General features: G+C 56.1%; 9 protein-coding genes across 9 annotated transcripts; 3 read left to right on the forward strand and 6 right to left on the reverse strand.

Moving 5' to 3' along the window:
* The first annotated feature begins 171 nt into the window (after positions 1-171).
* Positions 172-2682, forward strand: L226DRAFT_477644 (vacuolar sorting protein). The gene is made up of 11 exons (XM_067676762.1): positions 172-288; positions 337-383; positions 448-582; positions 637-840; positions 892-1131; positions 1179-1310; positions 1374-1739; positions 1803-2069; positions 2124-2203; positions 2268-2391; positions 2443-2682. Exons 1-11 carry the CDS (start codon positions 195-197, stop codon positions 2566-2568), a joined length of 1815 nt encoding a protein of 604 aa, XP_067541809.1. The 5' UTR covers positions 172-194; the 3' UTR covers positions 2569-2682.
* Positions 2683-2893: 211 nt separating this feature from the next.
* On the reverse strand, positions 2894-6622 carry L226DRAFT_499373 (uncharacterized protein). Its single transcript, XM_067677715.1, has 7 exons — positions 6295-6622; positions 6091-6244; positions 5902-6038; positions 5698-5850; positions 4049-5645; positions 3725-3986; positions 2894-3646 (listed from the first exon to the last, which is right to left on the reverse strand). The coding sequence occupies exons 1-7, from the start codon at positions 6525-6527 to the stop codon at positions 3165-3167; spliced, it is 3018 nt and encodes a 1005-aa protein (XP_067541810.1). The 5' UTR covers positions 6528-6622; the 3' UTR covers positions 2894-3164.
* Positions 6623-6994: 372 nt separating this feature from the next.
* On the reverse strand, positions 6995-7936 carry L226DRAFT_519191 (uncharacterized protein; the record flags this gene model as incomplete). Its single annotated transcript, XM_067678575.1, has 4 exons — positions 6995-7232; positions 7299-7515; positions 7579-7712; positions 7776-7936. 4 exons carry the CDS (start codon positions 7934-7936, stop codon positions 6995-6997), a joined length of 750 nt encoding a protein of 249 aa, XP_067541811.1.
* A 493-nt stretch (positions 7937-8429) lies between these two features.
* On the forward strand, positions 8430-9188 carry L226DRAFT_529653 (uncharacterized protein). The gene is made up of 3 exons (XM_067679663.1): positions 8430-8650; positions 8714-9020; positions 9077-9188. The coding sequence occupies exons 1-3, from the start codon at positions 8440-8442 to the stop codon at positions 9141-9143; spliced, it is 585 nt and encodes a 194-aa protein (XP_067541812.1). The 5' UTR covers positions 8430-8439; the 3' UTR covers positions 9144-9188.
* An 89-nt stretch (positions 9189-9277) lies between these two features.
* L226DRAFT_542420 (oligosaccharyl transferase alpha subunit) lies at positions 9278-11029 on the reverse strand (the record flags this gene model as incomplete). Its single annotated transcript, XM_067682125.1, has 6 exons — positions 9278-9403; positions 9460-9598; positions 9655-10062; positions 10121-10411; positions 10465-10668; positions 10734-11029. 6 exons carry the CDS (start codon positions 11027-11029, stop codon positions 9278-9280), a joined length of 1464 nt encoding a protein of 487 aa, XP_067541813.1.
* A 142-nt stretch (positions 11030-11171) lies between these two features.
* Positions 11172-12306, reverse strand: L226DRAFT_499383 (mitochondrial 54S ribosomal protein uL22m). The gene is made up of 5 exons (XM_067677716.1): positions 12221-12306; positions 12081-12168; positions 11801-12020; positions 11536-11743; positions 11172-11481 (listed from the first exon to the last, which is right to left on the reverse strand). The coding sequence occupies exons 1-5, from the start codon at positions 12249-12251 to the stop codon at positions 11243-11245; spliced, it is 786 nt and encodes a 261-aa protein (XP_067541814.1). The 5' UTR covers positions 12252-12306; the 3' UTR covers positions 11172-11242.
* Positions 12307-12378: 72 nt separating this feature from the next.
* L226DRAFT_608511 (Yos1-like protein) lies at positions 12379-12989 on the forward strand. The gene is made up of 3 exons (XM_067685938.1): positions 12379-12513; positions 12589-12744; positions 12793-12989. The coding sequence occupies exons 1-3, from the start codon at positions 12423-12425 to the stop codon at positions 12849-12851; spliced, it is 306 nt and encodes a 101-aa protein (XP_067541815.1). The 5' UTR covers positions 12379-12422; the 3' UTR covers positions 12852-12989.
* L226DRAFT_608512 (uncharacterized protein) lies at positions 12801-13891 on the reverse strand. Its single transcript, XM_067685939.1, has 4 exons — positions 13562-13891; positions 13179-13496; positions 13051-13120; positions 12801-12992 (listed from the first exon to the last, which is right to left on the reverse strand). The coding sequence occupies exons 1-4, from the start codon at positions 13798-13800 to the stop codon at positions 12924-12926; spliced, it is 696 nt and encodes a 231-aa protein (XP_067541816.1). The 5' UTR covers positions 13801-13891; the 3' UTR covers positions 12801-12923.
* Positions 13892-14081: 190 nt separating this feature from the next.
* L226DRAFT_477663 (uncharacterized protein) lies at positions 14082-15400 on the reverse strand (the record flags this gene model as incomplete). The annotated part of the gene is made up of 5 exons (XM_067676763.1): positions 14082-14652; positions 14712-14772; positions 14832-14983; positions 15046-15201; positions 15289-15400. 5 exons carry the CDS (start codon positions 15398-15400, stop codon positions 14576-14578), a joined length of 558 nt encoding a protein of 185 aa, XP_067541817.1. The 3' UTR covers positions 14082-14575.
* Between the last annotated feature and the right edge of the window lie 174 nt (positions 15401-15574).

Raw genomic sequence — 15574 nt, forward strand, 5'->3', positions numbered from 1 at the left:
AAAGGTGAGCTCGGAGCGCTGGCCCCCATAAGATCTCCGGGCCGCGGAGACCGGGATCCCGCCACGTGGAACTGAGGTCTGGCAGCCAAGCAGGCCACTATTGCTCCTCATTCGTCCTCACTTCACCACTGCGTGTTGTTCACATATAACCTTGCTCATACTGTCTTGAATCCAGCACACACCTCATCGTGACTATGGCCGACGTCGATTCACGGTCGTTTCATACGGCAAGCACGTCCGAACCGCAGGCATCCGGGTCGTCAAGCACCACTCGTCATGCGCCGCCTTGTGAGTCCCCCGCTGCTCATTTCAATCATGCGCTATATGTATTGGAAGCCCAGCTACAGGCTTCTGAATTTGTGGAACTTCATGACCAAGTGCAGGTAGTACATTACCGCTGGTGTATCTCGGCCCACACGTCAGACTCACGTTCGTGCATGATTGCAGACAAGCGTTACTCTGCTCGACTCTTTGGAGAGCTTCCTTTCTACGTTTCAGAAGGACCTATCCGCCGTCTCTGGGCAGATATCCAACCTACAGGACAGGAGTAAGGACATTGACAATCGGTTGAAGAGCCGAAGGGTGAGTAGCCTTCATGTCACATACATCTCCTGGACGCTCATTGCTTCCGCGCAGAAAATCGAGAAACCCTTGTCCAACCTCCTCGTTGACCTCTGCATACCACCCGCACTCGCGACGTTGATATTGGATACCCGCGTCGATGAGAACTGGATACCCGCCATCATGGAGTTCGAGAGGAGGTTGGAGACACTCAAGCTGCGAGTACGCGTCAAGGCGGCTCGCGACCTGTCGGAAGTTGCGGAGGGGCTGCGAATAGTGGTATGTTGCACTGTGCCTTCAAATGATCTCATGTACGACCGGACTACGCAGGCTGCAACGAAGCTGCGCACGTTCTTTCTATCCATGCTGGAGCCCATACGAACAAGCATGACCACGAACCTCCAAATGATCCAGTCGTCTGTGTGGATGAAGTATCGCCCTCTGTTCCTCTTCCTGCAACGCCATGCTACGAACGTTGCGCACGAAGTACAGCGAGCGTACGTTGGTTCTGTTCGCACGTTCTTTGAGACTGGTTTCCGGCGGTACTTGCGAGGTCTTAGCTGGGTCAAGGTAAAACCCCTCCATCTATATGTAACACCCTCTCTTACACTTCTCAGGCCAGGACAGTAGAGAAGGCGGAGAGCATCACGAGCGAGACTAGCTGGGAGTTTGATGCAAGTCGTCTAGAGTACGCACGCGTAGATGGCCCAAGCGTCACCATGGCGTACCTCACTGATGATAAGAACTATGTGAGTGCGACCTTTAGGTGTGTCTATCGCGCTCGAGATGACTCATGGTGAACTTGCGTGCAGAAAGAGCCCATAGAAGCTCTGGTCAGGTCCGCCCTGATGGTCCTCATGGACAACGCGACGGCCGAATACGCCTTCATCACCGCCTTCTTCGCTAGCGAGCCACGCCCGTCTCTATCCAGCAGGGATTCCAGCAGATCCATCATGTCCCCACCCATCATGTCGCCAACGAAGGACACCTTCGAAGAGCCGCGATCGAACCCAGGGTCGGACTTTGGCAGCGAAAGTGTCTCGCCACGGCGAAGGGTTGTTAGTATCACTGGAGTCATGAACTCCGCAACGCAGGACCAGCAGTCTTTCAAGGAGGAGCAGGCCTCGTTGAACGCCATCTGGAAACAGGTCATGGACCCAGTCCTCGACTACTGCCAGGTACGATCCTCGATTCTTCCCCCTATACCAGTTCGCAGAGCCTAAACCCACCCCTCATTGCAGACGTTTATCCAGAATGTCATTGAGCCTGCCCCGCCGGTAATCCCGCTCCTGACCATCATCCGCCTGACGGAGGACGTCGTGGCAGAGGTGCAGCGGCGCGGGTGTGGCCCGCTCGAGACGTACATCTTCACGCTCCGGCTCAAGATGTGGCCCGTGTTCCAGAAGCTCATGGCGGAGAATGTCGACGCGCTGAAGAAGCTCGCCGAGGGCGCGAACGCGGGGTATTTCCGGCGCACTGGAACGACGACTGACGCTTCTGTGTCGAATGTGAGTGCTTGCAACGTCCAGTTCAAGATCACTTCTGACACTCCTACCGTATAGGTGTGCCGCCATTACGTGACCATCTTCAATGCATTCGTCGCGCTCACGGATCAACCTGAAGAGACGATGATCTTTTCGAAGTGAGTGTTCTGCTCAGCTCGCGGCTAGCCCTCAGGTGGTCATCGCACTGACGTCACGTTGTAGCCTGCTTCGGTTACGTCAAGAGCTGTCCAAGCTGATCATCACCCATACGGACAAACTTGGCGAACCTGTGGCTAAGGCGTCGGCGCAGTCGACATTCTACGAGCTGCTGTTGCAGGGTCTCAGCGTGAGCGCTTCTCATCCTTTGTAGTTTGTACCAGGCTAATGAGCTTCACAGAATGGTCCTCGTCTGACTAGTCACATAAAGGCACAGTCAGAGCTTGCATACTGGCGCGAACGTGATGAGGAGTCCCGCCGGCGGGTGGTTTCTATGATGGGGCAGGACCGAGCAAGACACGCATGATCATATTATATACATACGAGGAGGCCAGTGGCGAGATTCAGTGGTTGCAATAAGAGCGTGCAGCAGTGAATACGGCACGATATTCCTCTAATGCGGATCCAGTTGATTGCCTGGAGGGTCCTCGACTCTGAATCGTATGACGAGTCGTACGGTACGGTCCCTGGACCTCACACTCAAGCGTGCCTTAGCGCACCATGATAGTCTGGCGCTATAACTTGAGATGTGTAAGGAATGATGTTTGAAAGAAATTTTTTGTAGCGAACTCCAGTGGTTCAGAAGAATTCGACGATCACGCCACCACCTTGACGAGACTCGGAGTGGAATTCGAACCGATCTCACCATGTTAACTTCAACACTAACACTATGCTAGAAGTATTGATAGGTCATACATAGACCCAGTAGTGAATGCGATGCTACACAGATGCACCAACAGGAGACCTCAGCCGTCCGTTTCCAGCCCCAGAAACCACAGATAACATGTACGCTGACGATATGATACCTCCGAGTAAGTAAGTAGCCATTGTGGGGATAGTGATATGTAAACCAAGATGTGGATGCAAAGTCCTAAGAGAACAAAATACGAAAAAAAACAGGTCTCAGGACGCGGTATAAGGCGGCGTGAACGCCGGCGCGTTCCTCGACGTCGTCTTCTGGATCGCTGGGAACGACGACTTGAGAGCCGCACCGTTGCCATTCCCGTTCTGCCTCCCAATACCGAGCTTATTGAGCACCTCCCTGACCTCTCCTGGACGCGGCTTCACCCGCAACTGCTGTTGCTGCGGCCGCGACCTCGTCGGGACGAGTTTTGACAAGCCGTATTGCTGGTCCGGGTACACAGAGGACGTGTGGTCGAGAGTCGAGATCGAAGGCACGCGCCCCCCGGCGGCGAGGTTCGGGTTCGACATGCTGCTGCGGCCCTCGAGCGCCTCGCGCAGGTCCGTGACGCCAACGGCGCGCCCTGAGCGAGCGAGGCTCTGCATCGAAAGGTTTTCTGCGTGCATGAGCGCGGGCGCAACCTTGATGAGCGGCGAGAGACCGTCGCCCGAGAGCGAGTCGAAGCGCGTCTTCGTCTCCATCGCTGGCGAGGGCGAGCAAGGGAAAGGGGTATAGGTCAGACATGTTTCGGACAGATGCGATTGTTTGGAAGAGAACTCACAGTCCTTGTAAGCGCTGTCTGCGCTCCATTCGTGACCGTTCAGTCGGCGGAGAAGGTCGGACTGACCGAGGCCCGTCGCTTCCTGCACGCTCTGACACGCCGTGAGCGCGTCCAGCAGGGCCTCGCTGTCAATATCCGGCAGCGGGGAGTTGATCTGCAAATCGGCTGGGAAGGGGACCGGCTGCTGTGGTGGCTGCAGGGTCCCGAATTGCCAGTCTGGCAGGCTTGGCAGCGGAGCCGCAGTGGGCAGAGCCGAAAGTGCCTGCATTGGGGAGCGAGAGTCACCCATCTGTAGGATACAACCTACTCGCAAAGAGAACGCACCTGTTGGGCAAGCTCGGTGACAGCGGGAGCTTGCCAGACCTTCCCAAGTACGATCCAAATCCGGGCAACCAACTCCTTGATGGAACGAAGCACCGGCGCTGTTGAAGCGTCGGGAGACCCGCTCACCCGCGACGCGTTCTCCAATGCGATGAGCATGGGAATGCCCGTGAGCAATGCCCGCACGGGCAGCTGCTCGTGCACGGCGACCATCACCGCCAAGATGTTTCCAAAGTCTGAGAAATCCGCTCCGACTCGTGTTGACAGCGGTATGCGCGAGGGGGCCTCCCTAAGCATGCGGGCGATGAGGGAAGTGCGACGGGAGCGAGAGGGGAAGTTGGCGGATCGCCTGTCGTTTGGAGGCGACTCGTGGCTGGTGGCATCTCCGCCTTGGGAATCATCCCCATTCGCCGGCGATGTGCGCTCTGGTGAGGATGACGATGTTGATGAGTCACCATGAAGTCCTAGCTTGGATGAGGTGGCCAGCACATAGAGATAAGCATGAAGAGCGTTGAGGAAGCGGGTCGTGGAGTCTCCATATAGCATGGTCTTCATTGTGTTGGACTGTTGCGTCGGGCCGTCCGCGAGCGGCCGTGGCCGTCGCACCCCATCAGCGTCCGACGTGTCAGAAAATTTGGGAATCTCGTTCTCGATGTATTCTACGAGAGCCCTGCCATAATCAGCACGGACGGCGTATTCGCGGTCGCATATAAGCGAGAGCGTGTCTTGCCACACTTCCGGCGTGACCTTCGTGCGTCGCGAGGGGCGGATATGGCTATCGTGTGACGTTCGTTGTTCCGATGACGGGGGCAGAGTCGGTGATGTGGAGAGCTTCTTGTCGTCGTCTGCGTCCTTTCCAGCGTCGTGCAGGTCGGCTGCGTGGATGAGTCCGAGGAGACCAGCGAGGAGACAGCGAACGGCCTGTGTCCGTGCGTGCTCACGGCTCGCTTTGCCAGCCCCGGGGACGCCGCTTGTCTCAACAATGAGAAGACGGCTGATCAGCTCTCCAGCAAGGTCGTGGATCTGGTCGGCATAGTAGACGTGAGTGCCCAAGGACGAGATGCACTCCACCAGAGCTGGTAGCAGCGAGTCATCCGGAGAGACTGTCACGCGCCGTAGTGTGATGGATATGAGACTGGCGATGATATCTGAAGTGGAGAGGTTAACCAGAGGTGTCGGCGATGTGAAAACAGTGGTGATCATAGCAGCAAGGGTACTTTGTCTCGATGTCGGCCGCGGGGCGTCCTGGCCCTCCGCTAGGCACTCGACTAGTCGAGTGGGAATGCCATAGCGGTACTGGTACTGCGTCCACTCGGCAGCCTTTTCAGCGAGCCATCGACAGTGTTCCACCTGCTCCCATCCCTGGCTCTCGTCGAGCGTCTCGATGCTGGCTTTTACCACCGCCGAGGCCTGGTTGCCGTTGGTGTGACCTAAGAGAGATGACGTCGCGCGTAATGCGGTATTCGCCACTTCCCCTGAAGTTGGTCCCTGGTCGCCGTCAATGTGTATATGTATGGACGCGGCCCTACGTTCTAACGTTGGTCGGGAACGGAACTCGTCCAATATAGGAGAGTTCGGCTGCTCTTTGATATCTGCGAGCCTGTGGAGCCAATTAGCCAGCCCGTAAATGGGGTATATGCGTGAAACCTCACTCGTGGTCAAGCACTGACACATCGACCTGCAGACAGGGAACCAGAAGGGCCTGCATGATGACAGACACTTGACGTTGGAAGTAGGTTGTAGAATGGTAGAGGGCTTCAGAATTGACGACGCCGACTAATGCAGCAAGGCCAACCAATCTTGTGCTACAACGGGATTCAGTTCGCATAATGCACAAGTAAACCGCACGGACGTACCGGTTTCGGGTTTCGCGATCTTTGTGATCCAAGTGACCCAACCTCGCGAAGTGCTTGAGACAAGACATGTAGTCCTCCGTCACCTTCAGGTCGACTCCAATGATGAGACCGTCGGTGTACGTAGTCCAAGCAGTGAACTAATGCATCTTGATGAATGCGAGGGGCTGTCGTGTGATAGAGTGCACATACCACTGTAGCAGCTCGCGCAGCAATTTCTAGGTCTGAGGATAGAGTAGACAATGCAATGTTGACCGACGCCAGTAAGGCCGGAGAAATCACGGCCATGTCTCTGCGGCATTCTGTCGCAATGGCCTTGACGATGGCGAGTGTGATTAACAAGGACCTGATAGAAGTCTTGGCATACGGGCGGACGAGTAGAAGTGCACAACTCACGCGCGCGCCCGCGTATTGCCTGCAACGGCCTTCCTGCAGTCTGCCCTCACCCGCTTCTCAAGCTCAGCCCCGAGCTTCCCAATCTTTCCCGGACGGTTTGCGGCATAGTATGTGAGCCTTGAGAGTTCCTGCGAGTTGGGGGAGTATTCTGGGCCGGCTGTGAGGAGTGCGGCGGCGGGCGGGTAGCAAGCGGAGACGAGCAGGACGTGATTAGGAGTGAATGGGATATGCATGCGGCGTGCAGTCGTATGTACTGGAGGGCGAAGGAGAGAAGACAGTTGACTGGAAGGAGTGGAGTGACGAACGACTGAAGAAACGGCTGCGCTCTCCGCCAACTCTGCAAGCGCTCTCCCCAACGCTCTCCTCCAGCCGCCCATCGTCACAGATCCATCGGGCACTCCGCACTGTGGTTTCTCACCTGCGATCAATTCCTTTCCCACTCTCATCAATGAAACAAGCCCCTTGCACCTCGAACATGTACGTGATCTCCGCTAGAACCTCTTCTACTTAACCCCCACGGGCCCCCTGAGTCAAAATGCCGTCCGGTCTTCTCAAGCCCATCGACTCTTGATCATCGATTCTTCCTCTATCCCCGTATACGCCGACGCCAAAACGATGGACGCCCTAAATTTCCGACCCAGTAGCATCATTACGGCAACAGTTTACTTTGAATATCGAACATCTCTGCACGCGCCCGCCGCTACGTCCTCTTGGATGATCCGGCTCCAAACATGTCTGTAATCTTCATCGCGCTCGTGTCCTTGACTACCGAGTACTCTCGCTCGGATAGTCTCCGGCCAGCGTCGATGCTGTCCATCACCCACTCCGGCCGGACAACATGCACAATGTGCTTCGATTTGGCCGTTAGGAGTTTCTGTGTCTTGGAACCGTTCAGCTGCTGCGACGTCAAGATGTGGGTTGCCCCGGATGCCGTATGCCTGTGCCGTATCAGTCAGGTATATCCAACATCTATGTCCTCCAATAACCACTGATGTGGAACGTACATCACCTGTCCACCAGCAAGCGTCACGATGCGCTTCATCTCGATGTCTGTCGTGGTTTCCAAGTATCCGTTGATGTAGATGCGGACACCCTGCAGGACTTGTGTCGACGACTCCGGCAGCTGGTTCGCCAGCTTCCTATAGCGGGCCTTGATGTACGGCTGGCCCGGCCCACGACCCTCAGACCGTTGATGCCCAGTGGCGGCGGAGCTGATATGATCTGTGAAGAACCCCGACCATGAGCGGTCGTTTCATGGATGGCTGTGGCGCAGAGTTGTCTCACCGGAGCGATGGTAGATGTCTGAATTCGTTATAGGGTTGGATTCATCCCCAAGTGTGTTCAGCAGGTGCTTCGTGAGGGCCGACGAGGATGCTTTCGTTTGGCCATCCTTAGGCTTCAGTAGAGGGGCCAGGATCCTACATGAGGTTACGTCGGTTAGAACAGTGGATTCACAAGGTTGGTATCGGATCCTGGCTGACTTCTCGGTTCTCTTATTGTCTTTCCAGTCTTCAAACTTGCGCTCCTTCGACTTGTTCACACCATATGGATTGTATCTGAACTTCTGGCGATCCTTGTTGTTGTCTTCCTTTTCAGTCGCGCGCAGGGACGATGGTTTCTTGACTGTGACGAACTTGTCCATCACTTAATATACAGCTGAAAGGTTGTAGCAGCGACGTTCAGTAGGTCATGCCAAGAACCAAGAGGATAAGTTACAGCCAAAGGCAAACGTCAGTTGTGGTTGAGAACAAGACGCGTCTTGGCGCCTGTCAGCGCCACAGACGTGTTGTTTACGATCACGTGGACCAGCTTCTCATGCATACACCTTCCGAGACATCACCACAGATTATCCCGTCTCGCTCTCGACTCGGAAGCTCACCCAGTCAGCTGAGCAGGGTCTATATAGCGTGGCCAGCAAGCCTAACACTCGGTAGACGTCACGGAAAGCTTGTTTCCACAACAGCCATGGGGCCGATTCTTCCGGTCGTCGTGACCTGGAGGCGTGGTCGTCGACGTGTCTCGCGCAGATTCTCCGAGGGCCCGAGAGTCAACGCCCGTAGTATATATCGCATGCGACGACGACGGTCGATCCGTGTTGTGCTGCTTCGACGCCTCACGACCAAACCCTAGGCTTCCCAATCCACTATGGCATTTGTCTCGATGCTCCTCGCGATCACCTCCTACATCGCCTCGCTCCTGTTCGTGGCAGCGATGCCCTCATTCGAGGGCGTCACGTCCTGGTCATCAATCGGAAACCTCGTCCCAGGCATGAGCTTCCTCGAAGGCTTGGGCCCAGCATCGACACAGGGTACCGCTGGTCACGTCCCGTTCTACATGTCAATCGCAGCAACTCGGGGTAAGCATCACCGTCCGGACAACCTACACCGCACTCACGTTCAGCGTTCACTATTGATGGCAGGTAACCCAGGAAATGTGACGATGTACCGAAACCGCTCCCCGCCGCTCTTCTACATCCACCAGAGCCAGCTCTGGCATTACCACAACGAGTCCATGATCATGCCCGTCAATGTGCACAACACGACCGGCTCTTCGCAGCTCCCATTGCAGATGGTCGTCGGCACAAAGTCGGAGGGTGTTCCCGGCGGACGGTGGCGCTGGCAGGGCACGATGCTCTTCTACGAGAATGGCTCGCAGAATAACCAGGGCTTGTTCTACTCGTGCGCAGACGTGAATGGACTGAATGGATTGTTCCTGTTTCTGCAGTGGTGAGTTCTTCGTACTGCTCTGTCCTATACCACACCAGGCTGATGGCATTGCGTAGCTCCCCACCTCCACCCGGGTGCACACCTTTCACCGTCCACAGTTTCAGCAGCAACAGGCTGGATTAACATAAATAACGCTCATAACGCACCTGTGCAACTATGTAACAATATACACCTTCCCATGACTGCACCCTGCTTGTCGGAGTTACGTCCGAATGCGAGAATAAAGTTATTTTCGACAGCAACTAAGCACATACAGATCACTTCCGTCTAATGCGGAAGTCTACACGCTTCCATGCCAGGGCAAGGGTGAAGATGCCAGCGAACGCCGTCGTGACGGCCACGGGCTTCTTCATGTGAGCGGAGAAGGGTACCTTGTAAGTAACCTGAGGGTGGTCCTTCAACAATGGCAGTCATGAGGCGTCGAGGGTGTGAAACTCACGTAGATGTTACCGCCGTGCTTGTCCGTCAACTGAGCGTATTTCAACGTGATCTTTGGTCGACCAACCGTGTCGAGGTAAGAAATGTGCGTCGAGATGGTCTCGTCAAGCGCAGGGTAGGGGACGAAGTACTCGATGTCGCTGAGATATGTCGCAGTCAGTACTTGCAACCGTGTAGCACCGCGGCCTGAACTTACGTTGCACCCTCGGGCAAGACGATCTTTACCTCAGCCTCATCCACGACCGAACCAGGAATGACCGTCATGATCGGCACACTGACAACATACTTTCCAGTGGCCTTGTCGTAGCCAGCGTAATCCTCCAGAGGCGAGTCCCAGCCCAAAGTGAAGCTGTAGTTCCAGCCTCCGACGATGGGGTAACGTGGGCGAAGCTCAAGGACGCTGTACTGGTTTGGCGCCGCACCCTTCGGGATAGAAGGGGTGGTCCGGAGGTGCGAGGTAGAGACATTGCCCACGAGGTCATAGTAGTAGGCGTCGTGGATGCCGGCAGGGAGGTGGAGTTGGAGAGCGGGAATCGTATGCGGGGCAGGGCGACCGAAGTAGTTCTGAGTCTGGTACTCAAGGCGGGAGAAGTGACCCTTCAAACTAACGCACGAGACCTTTAGCGTCGTTTGACAAAAAGATTCCGCGGCGAAGCACTCACCGAGGACCCGCATTGTGGAGCCAGTACTTGTCCTCAATGTTCAAATTCGCGCCCCAGTGGCTGACCTCCGCCGCGCGCTCGAGCTTGGTAACCTCAAGAACAGGGTAGTCATAACTGTAGTGAACAGTGATATGCTTCTGCTTCTTGTCCGCAAAGTCTGAAGTCGCGGAGGGAGGGATGTCGTGGAAAGGACCATAGGTGATAGTCGCGCCGGACTTCGTCGCCACAGCGTCGGTTGTGAATTCGACGTCCTCCGGAGTAGTGTACGAGTGAATTTGGGGGCTCGGCGAGCTGATAGGTCAGGTTCACAACAGCTCTCAATGCAGACAGGAGGAGGTACGTACCGAACCTTCGTGCGCTGAACAGCAGTCTTGTAGGGGCTCAGTACGAGCAGCTCAGCCTCATACTTGAGGGATTGGCCGTCTTTCTGGCCTGCCTCTTCCGGCCAAGGGTACGTCGCATGCGTCTGAACGGTCTCGATCACCAAGTTCGCAGTCTGGTTGGTATTCAAAGCCTTCGGGAGCTCAATGGTGTAGAGGAAGACCCCACTGGACCGGCAACACCCCACAGTCACGAACGGTTCGACAATATAAGCGCAGCAGCACGAACGCACCTGTCTTGGTGAAACCCAAAGTCCTCCAGCGGCAGCCTCTCGCTCTCGCCCTTCAGCTTCGCCTCCAGCCAGCTTGTATGCGCGTGCTCCTGCTCCGCAAGTGCGATGGTGTACACGCTGGATCCGTCCTCCAGAGCCTTGACCGCATACGTGGTCGTGACGTGCACAAGCGCGCCCCCAAGCTCGACCGTGCGCACGATCGCGGTGTTTTCGAACGAATTAGCAGCGGATGTACATAGCGGGAGGATAACGACCGACAGAAGGAACGAGAAGGGTGCCCGCCAGTGCCGCGGCATGGTAGGGGGGTGGGGGAGGAAACAAGGAGGTGGTCTGCGACCAAGTGTGCTTTAGCGCGACGTGTCGTGGCGCGTCTCCAGAAATAGCCCCCGCTACTGCGCGCGACTCGCGCTCTTCTAACCTCTCTGGCCTGGACATCATGAGCAGCGCAAAGACCCTAGGACTGTATATTAATGGTGTTATATGTAGCGTACGGGTACTACACGAGCTTTCTACCATGCCCACATAGCACCGGGGTTGCGAAGAGGAACATCCTCCCTGACAAGGCCTGCCGAGACGATCCTGTTCAGCTTTCTCTCGCGCTCCTCGCTCCGCAGCTCAGCCCTCGTCTTCCCCTCCTTCAGCAATACATGCAGACGAGAATGGGGGTGAACCTTCATACCAGCGCGGCCACGACCCTTTATGTCCCACCGCTTGTGCTGGTTCGGACCCTTCGTCACCCAGGATTCGGCTACGCAGATCTCTCAGTATACAGGGGGTGCAGAGCAAGGATAGTGGGACTGACCAACAACAAGCCGACCCTCATTCAGACTCTTGAGCTTGACGGCATGCGACTTGGCCACGACGAGCATGCTCTTGATGCGCTTGCTTGCACGCTTCTCACTGAACTGCATCTGCAGGATAGCGTGGTCGATAGGCTTGCCAGCGATTTGGCGGCTGAGCAGGTTCAACTTGCGATGGGAGATTTTGAAGTTGGCGGTAGAGTATTTGTGCTGTCACACTGTGAGCAACGGAGCTTGCAAGGGAACGACACAGCAACCAGCACGTACCTCAGTGTATGTCTTTTTCCTCCATGCCGGGACCTCTGCACCTTCCTCGGCCTCCTCGACAGTAGGAACGGATTCGAAGACACTCAATTGTCCCTTCTCTGCAGCCTGCTTGCGTGCGGCCTCAACCTCCTCCTTGGTGTTCTGTTCGCGCACGTTGGGTGCCAAGGATTCGCGGAGCCACGCTACCGGACCCTTGAAGTTGGGCAAGCCAAAAGATGCACTGTCATGGCCATTGATTAAGCAAACAGTTCAATGTGTAATAAATAGGTAAGAGGCTTACTTGCGGCGCTGAACAGCTTGAACCTGGAAAACTCGCGAGCTGGACGCGACGTTGTGAGCGGGCACCGCCAGGCAGGCATTTCTGCCAGCTATGAGGCACGAATGAGTATGAGACAGACGGTACGATACGCTCGCACATACCAGAACGAAGACTCGCCCCGATGCACTGCATGTTAAAACCAGAGGGACTTCGCCGTCAGGAGTCGCGCGCGGAGTTCGGAGGCAGGAGGAAAGACGCGAGCGCCTCTGTGCGCAACGCCACGCCGTGCTCTGAGGCGCCTGTGCGGTACACGCTTTACGACACGTCCACCACGATCTCTCTCATCCGGGCTCGGGGACGACCATGGCTCTCACCCTTGGAACGATTCTCTATGTCGCCATTCTGCTTGTGAATGCTATGGCGGTGCTCAGCGAGGACCGGTTCCTTGCACGAAGTACGTTCTGAAGCTATGTATGCCTTCCTGGACTTGCCTGCTCATGGCGCTTCTGCTTCTCTCGCACTTCATCAGTTGGCTGGTCTTCGTCACAAGCACAGCCTATGGGTCAGAACTTTGCACAACCTTACGCGCAACCATACGACCAGGCAGCGTACGCGGGAGGGCAGGACATCGGGGTGAAAGGGAGAATGATAAACCTCATCGGCGCCGTTAGGACGCTAATGCGGAGTAAGTCTGCAGCCATGTCCCTGTTACAGGCAACTGACACCTCCGCAGTACCCTTAATTGGCCTCAATCTCGTCATCATAGGATACGAGCTAATCCTGGGAGGTTGATATTCACTGTTGTACATGAATAGACGTTTCATTGTCCCGGGAACCTCCTCCACATCTCCTTCCGCGCCGTGCTCATCCCTTGTTGAGCTTGCTGTACTCCTCCTCAATTTGTCTGACGAAGTCGGAAGGTTCGTGTCCACCCTGGATGATCAACGCCGATTCAGCATTGGTAGCAATGGTGAACAAAGTGAGTCCGCACCTCACACTGCTTCCACGCTCCATCGCGTACACACACCTGTTTTCCATTGATAATCACAGTGCAGCTTTTCCTGTGTATGGGCGCCTCGTCAACCCACACGTTAGAGTTTAGGCTCACGATGCACTCACTCGATCCCCATCTTCTTGGTGACCACGACATTCTCTCGCAAAAGCCGAACGCCCTCCTCGGCCTTGCCGTCACCATCTAGTCCAGCGCATGTGCCAACGCCACTGTTCTCCCAGTCCAACTGCGCAGCTTTGGCGCACTTGAGCGCCGTTTCAGGCTTCCCGACCTCGTAGCGACCCTGGAAGTTCTGGCACTGCACGAACTCCCACCAGCGGTCGAACGGCTCGTACTTCTGCGCGCACAGCTCTTGCACGTTCCCGGCGCATTCCTGTGGACCGTGTTTGCACGTCACGCCGAAGTCTGGTTCAGATGCGTTCACACTGCGCGCCCAGCGCCCATTGGCATCAGTACTTTGACATGGACGACCGGCATGCTGTTTGCTTACGTTCCAATAAACGTTAGACTGAGGTCGACTTTCGCTGAAACGCGGTCGAGCACATGGTCGAATACGCTTTCACACAGTAGTGCGTCTGGGCAACCGCTCATGACCCCCAACACTACCGGTACTTTGACCTCCTGCGCTCCTGAGAAGGCACCATCCGGCTGGATGACGAGAGGATCAACGACCCTCGAGTATGTCGCAGAAACGAGAGATAGCAAGAGGAAGCAGTTAGCGGTACGCATGGTGGTGGTAAGAGTCAGTCCGAGGCCTGCTACACGTCGTCTCGGCCTGGCTGACAATGCCGCAAGCGACTTACCCAGTGCGGCTGGGATGACACTGGGATGACATGCAGGGCGGAGAGAGTTGCGCAAGGCGTCCTCATGGCCACGTGACCAGGGACATAGCTTGCCCGATAAGATCTTGAAGGCTAATCTGTCTTTTCAAAATCGGCATCCAATTCGCTGGGACGATCGCAGCGACATGGACCAGTACTTCACCGCTGGAAGATGAACCCATCCTCCGACCTCGGAGCAGATGAATTTGGAATTTTCCGGCCTGGAGACACGCACGACAGGTTGTAGGTCCAACGCCGGTTCGCTTGTCGAAACACGAGGGCGTTTCCGCTGCAGAAGCCCCGTCACTAAGAGCTCCGTATCACCAAGAAAACACCCGCCCGCACGGAGCAAGTAGCAGATCTCTACCGTTCTCTAGTCAATAGAAGCGCGCACTGCATTCGAGCGTGAGCGCGGACATCGCGCGCAACATACAACAGCGCTGACACCGAACCTTCATCCCATGATGTACTAGACGCGCGAGAGAACAACAACTCCTGCTTCCGGCGGAACACCCCCCATTTCGTTGGCGACAGGATCATCACAAAAACCAGGACAATCTCTCCATAGCATGATGCCATGATGCTGGCATGATTAGGGACATTCTCGTCGTGGAAACAAGATATGGAAGATGAGGATGGGCGGGGGTGAGCTTGAAACCGATGGGCACAGATGGAAGCAGCCTTCAGACGGCATCCCACCACTTGCGAGCTTCTGGATCCGATGGCGGTGGTTCAAAGTATCGACACCGTGACCGGAACGCTGTGCACAATCGCTCTGCTTCATGATATGTCAGTGGGAAGCGGAGCGGAAGTGCGTACCGTCGAATGCGCGCTTGCGCACAATGTTCTCGACCACGAGCTCGTTGTGTAGCTGATTCCGCTGGGCGCATGCGCTTCAGCGACTCCACGATGTCAAAGGAGGGACGCCTGGGTACAAACCTTGGCCTCCTCGGCATACAGGGCGCCACGAGCCTTACGTTGGGCTGAGACGTCGTCTCCAGCGTCCTGCAGCGACTGACGCTTTTCCTCCACGGAGTCGTCCAGCACGCCCACACAGTAGCCCACAATGTCTCTCCGACGAGACCAATTCGCTTCGTCCCGGTTAGCTCTGTGATACGGACGGCGCCAGTAGGCGGAAACAAGGGGGGCGCACCGATGAGCTCCCGCCAGACGTATGCGCACGTCTGCTCCTCGACGTCGCCCTTCCCACTGCTCAGGCCAGACCGCTCCCGATCCCGGAACTGTGCGTTCGTGCGGTTCAGACGCATGTTGATCGAGTCGTCGAGCTTCCTGTACTGACTCATAAGATCTACAGGACCACAAGCAATGCGCGGTTCCCATGGGTGGGTGCGTCAGGAGGACGTGCTCCTTGGCCAACAGCGCTGATAGAACCCACCCTTGAAGACAGAGATATCATGGCATGTTGATGGAGAAACGTGCACGGTCTTCGGAGTCAATGAGGGTGCTTGGATAGCGAGACTGCCGAGCTGGGGCTGCTTGGATGGCATTGTACAAGGAAGAGACACGGCGCTCGCTCACGCGCGGTCGGTCGGCTCTTCCTCAGCGCCAAACAGGCGCCGAGCAGACGCGGACGCCCAGGATGTACGTCATCCAACGTTCTGCACCTCATTGCCACCATCTCGAAACGGCCTCTGCACATCCGGCGATTTGATTATCCGGCA

Source organism: Lentinus tigrinus (genome assembly GCF_003813185.1).
Source record: "Lentinus tigrinus ALCF2SS1-7 unplaced genomic scaffold L226scaffold_2, whole genome shotgun sequence".
Taxonomy (NCBI): domain Eukaryota; kingdom Fungi; phylum Basidiomycota; class Agaricomycetes; order Polyporales; family Polyporaceae; genus Lentinus; species Lentinus tigrinus.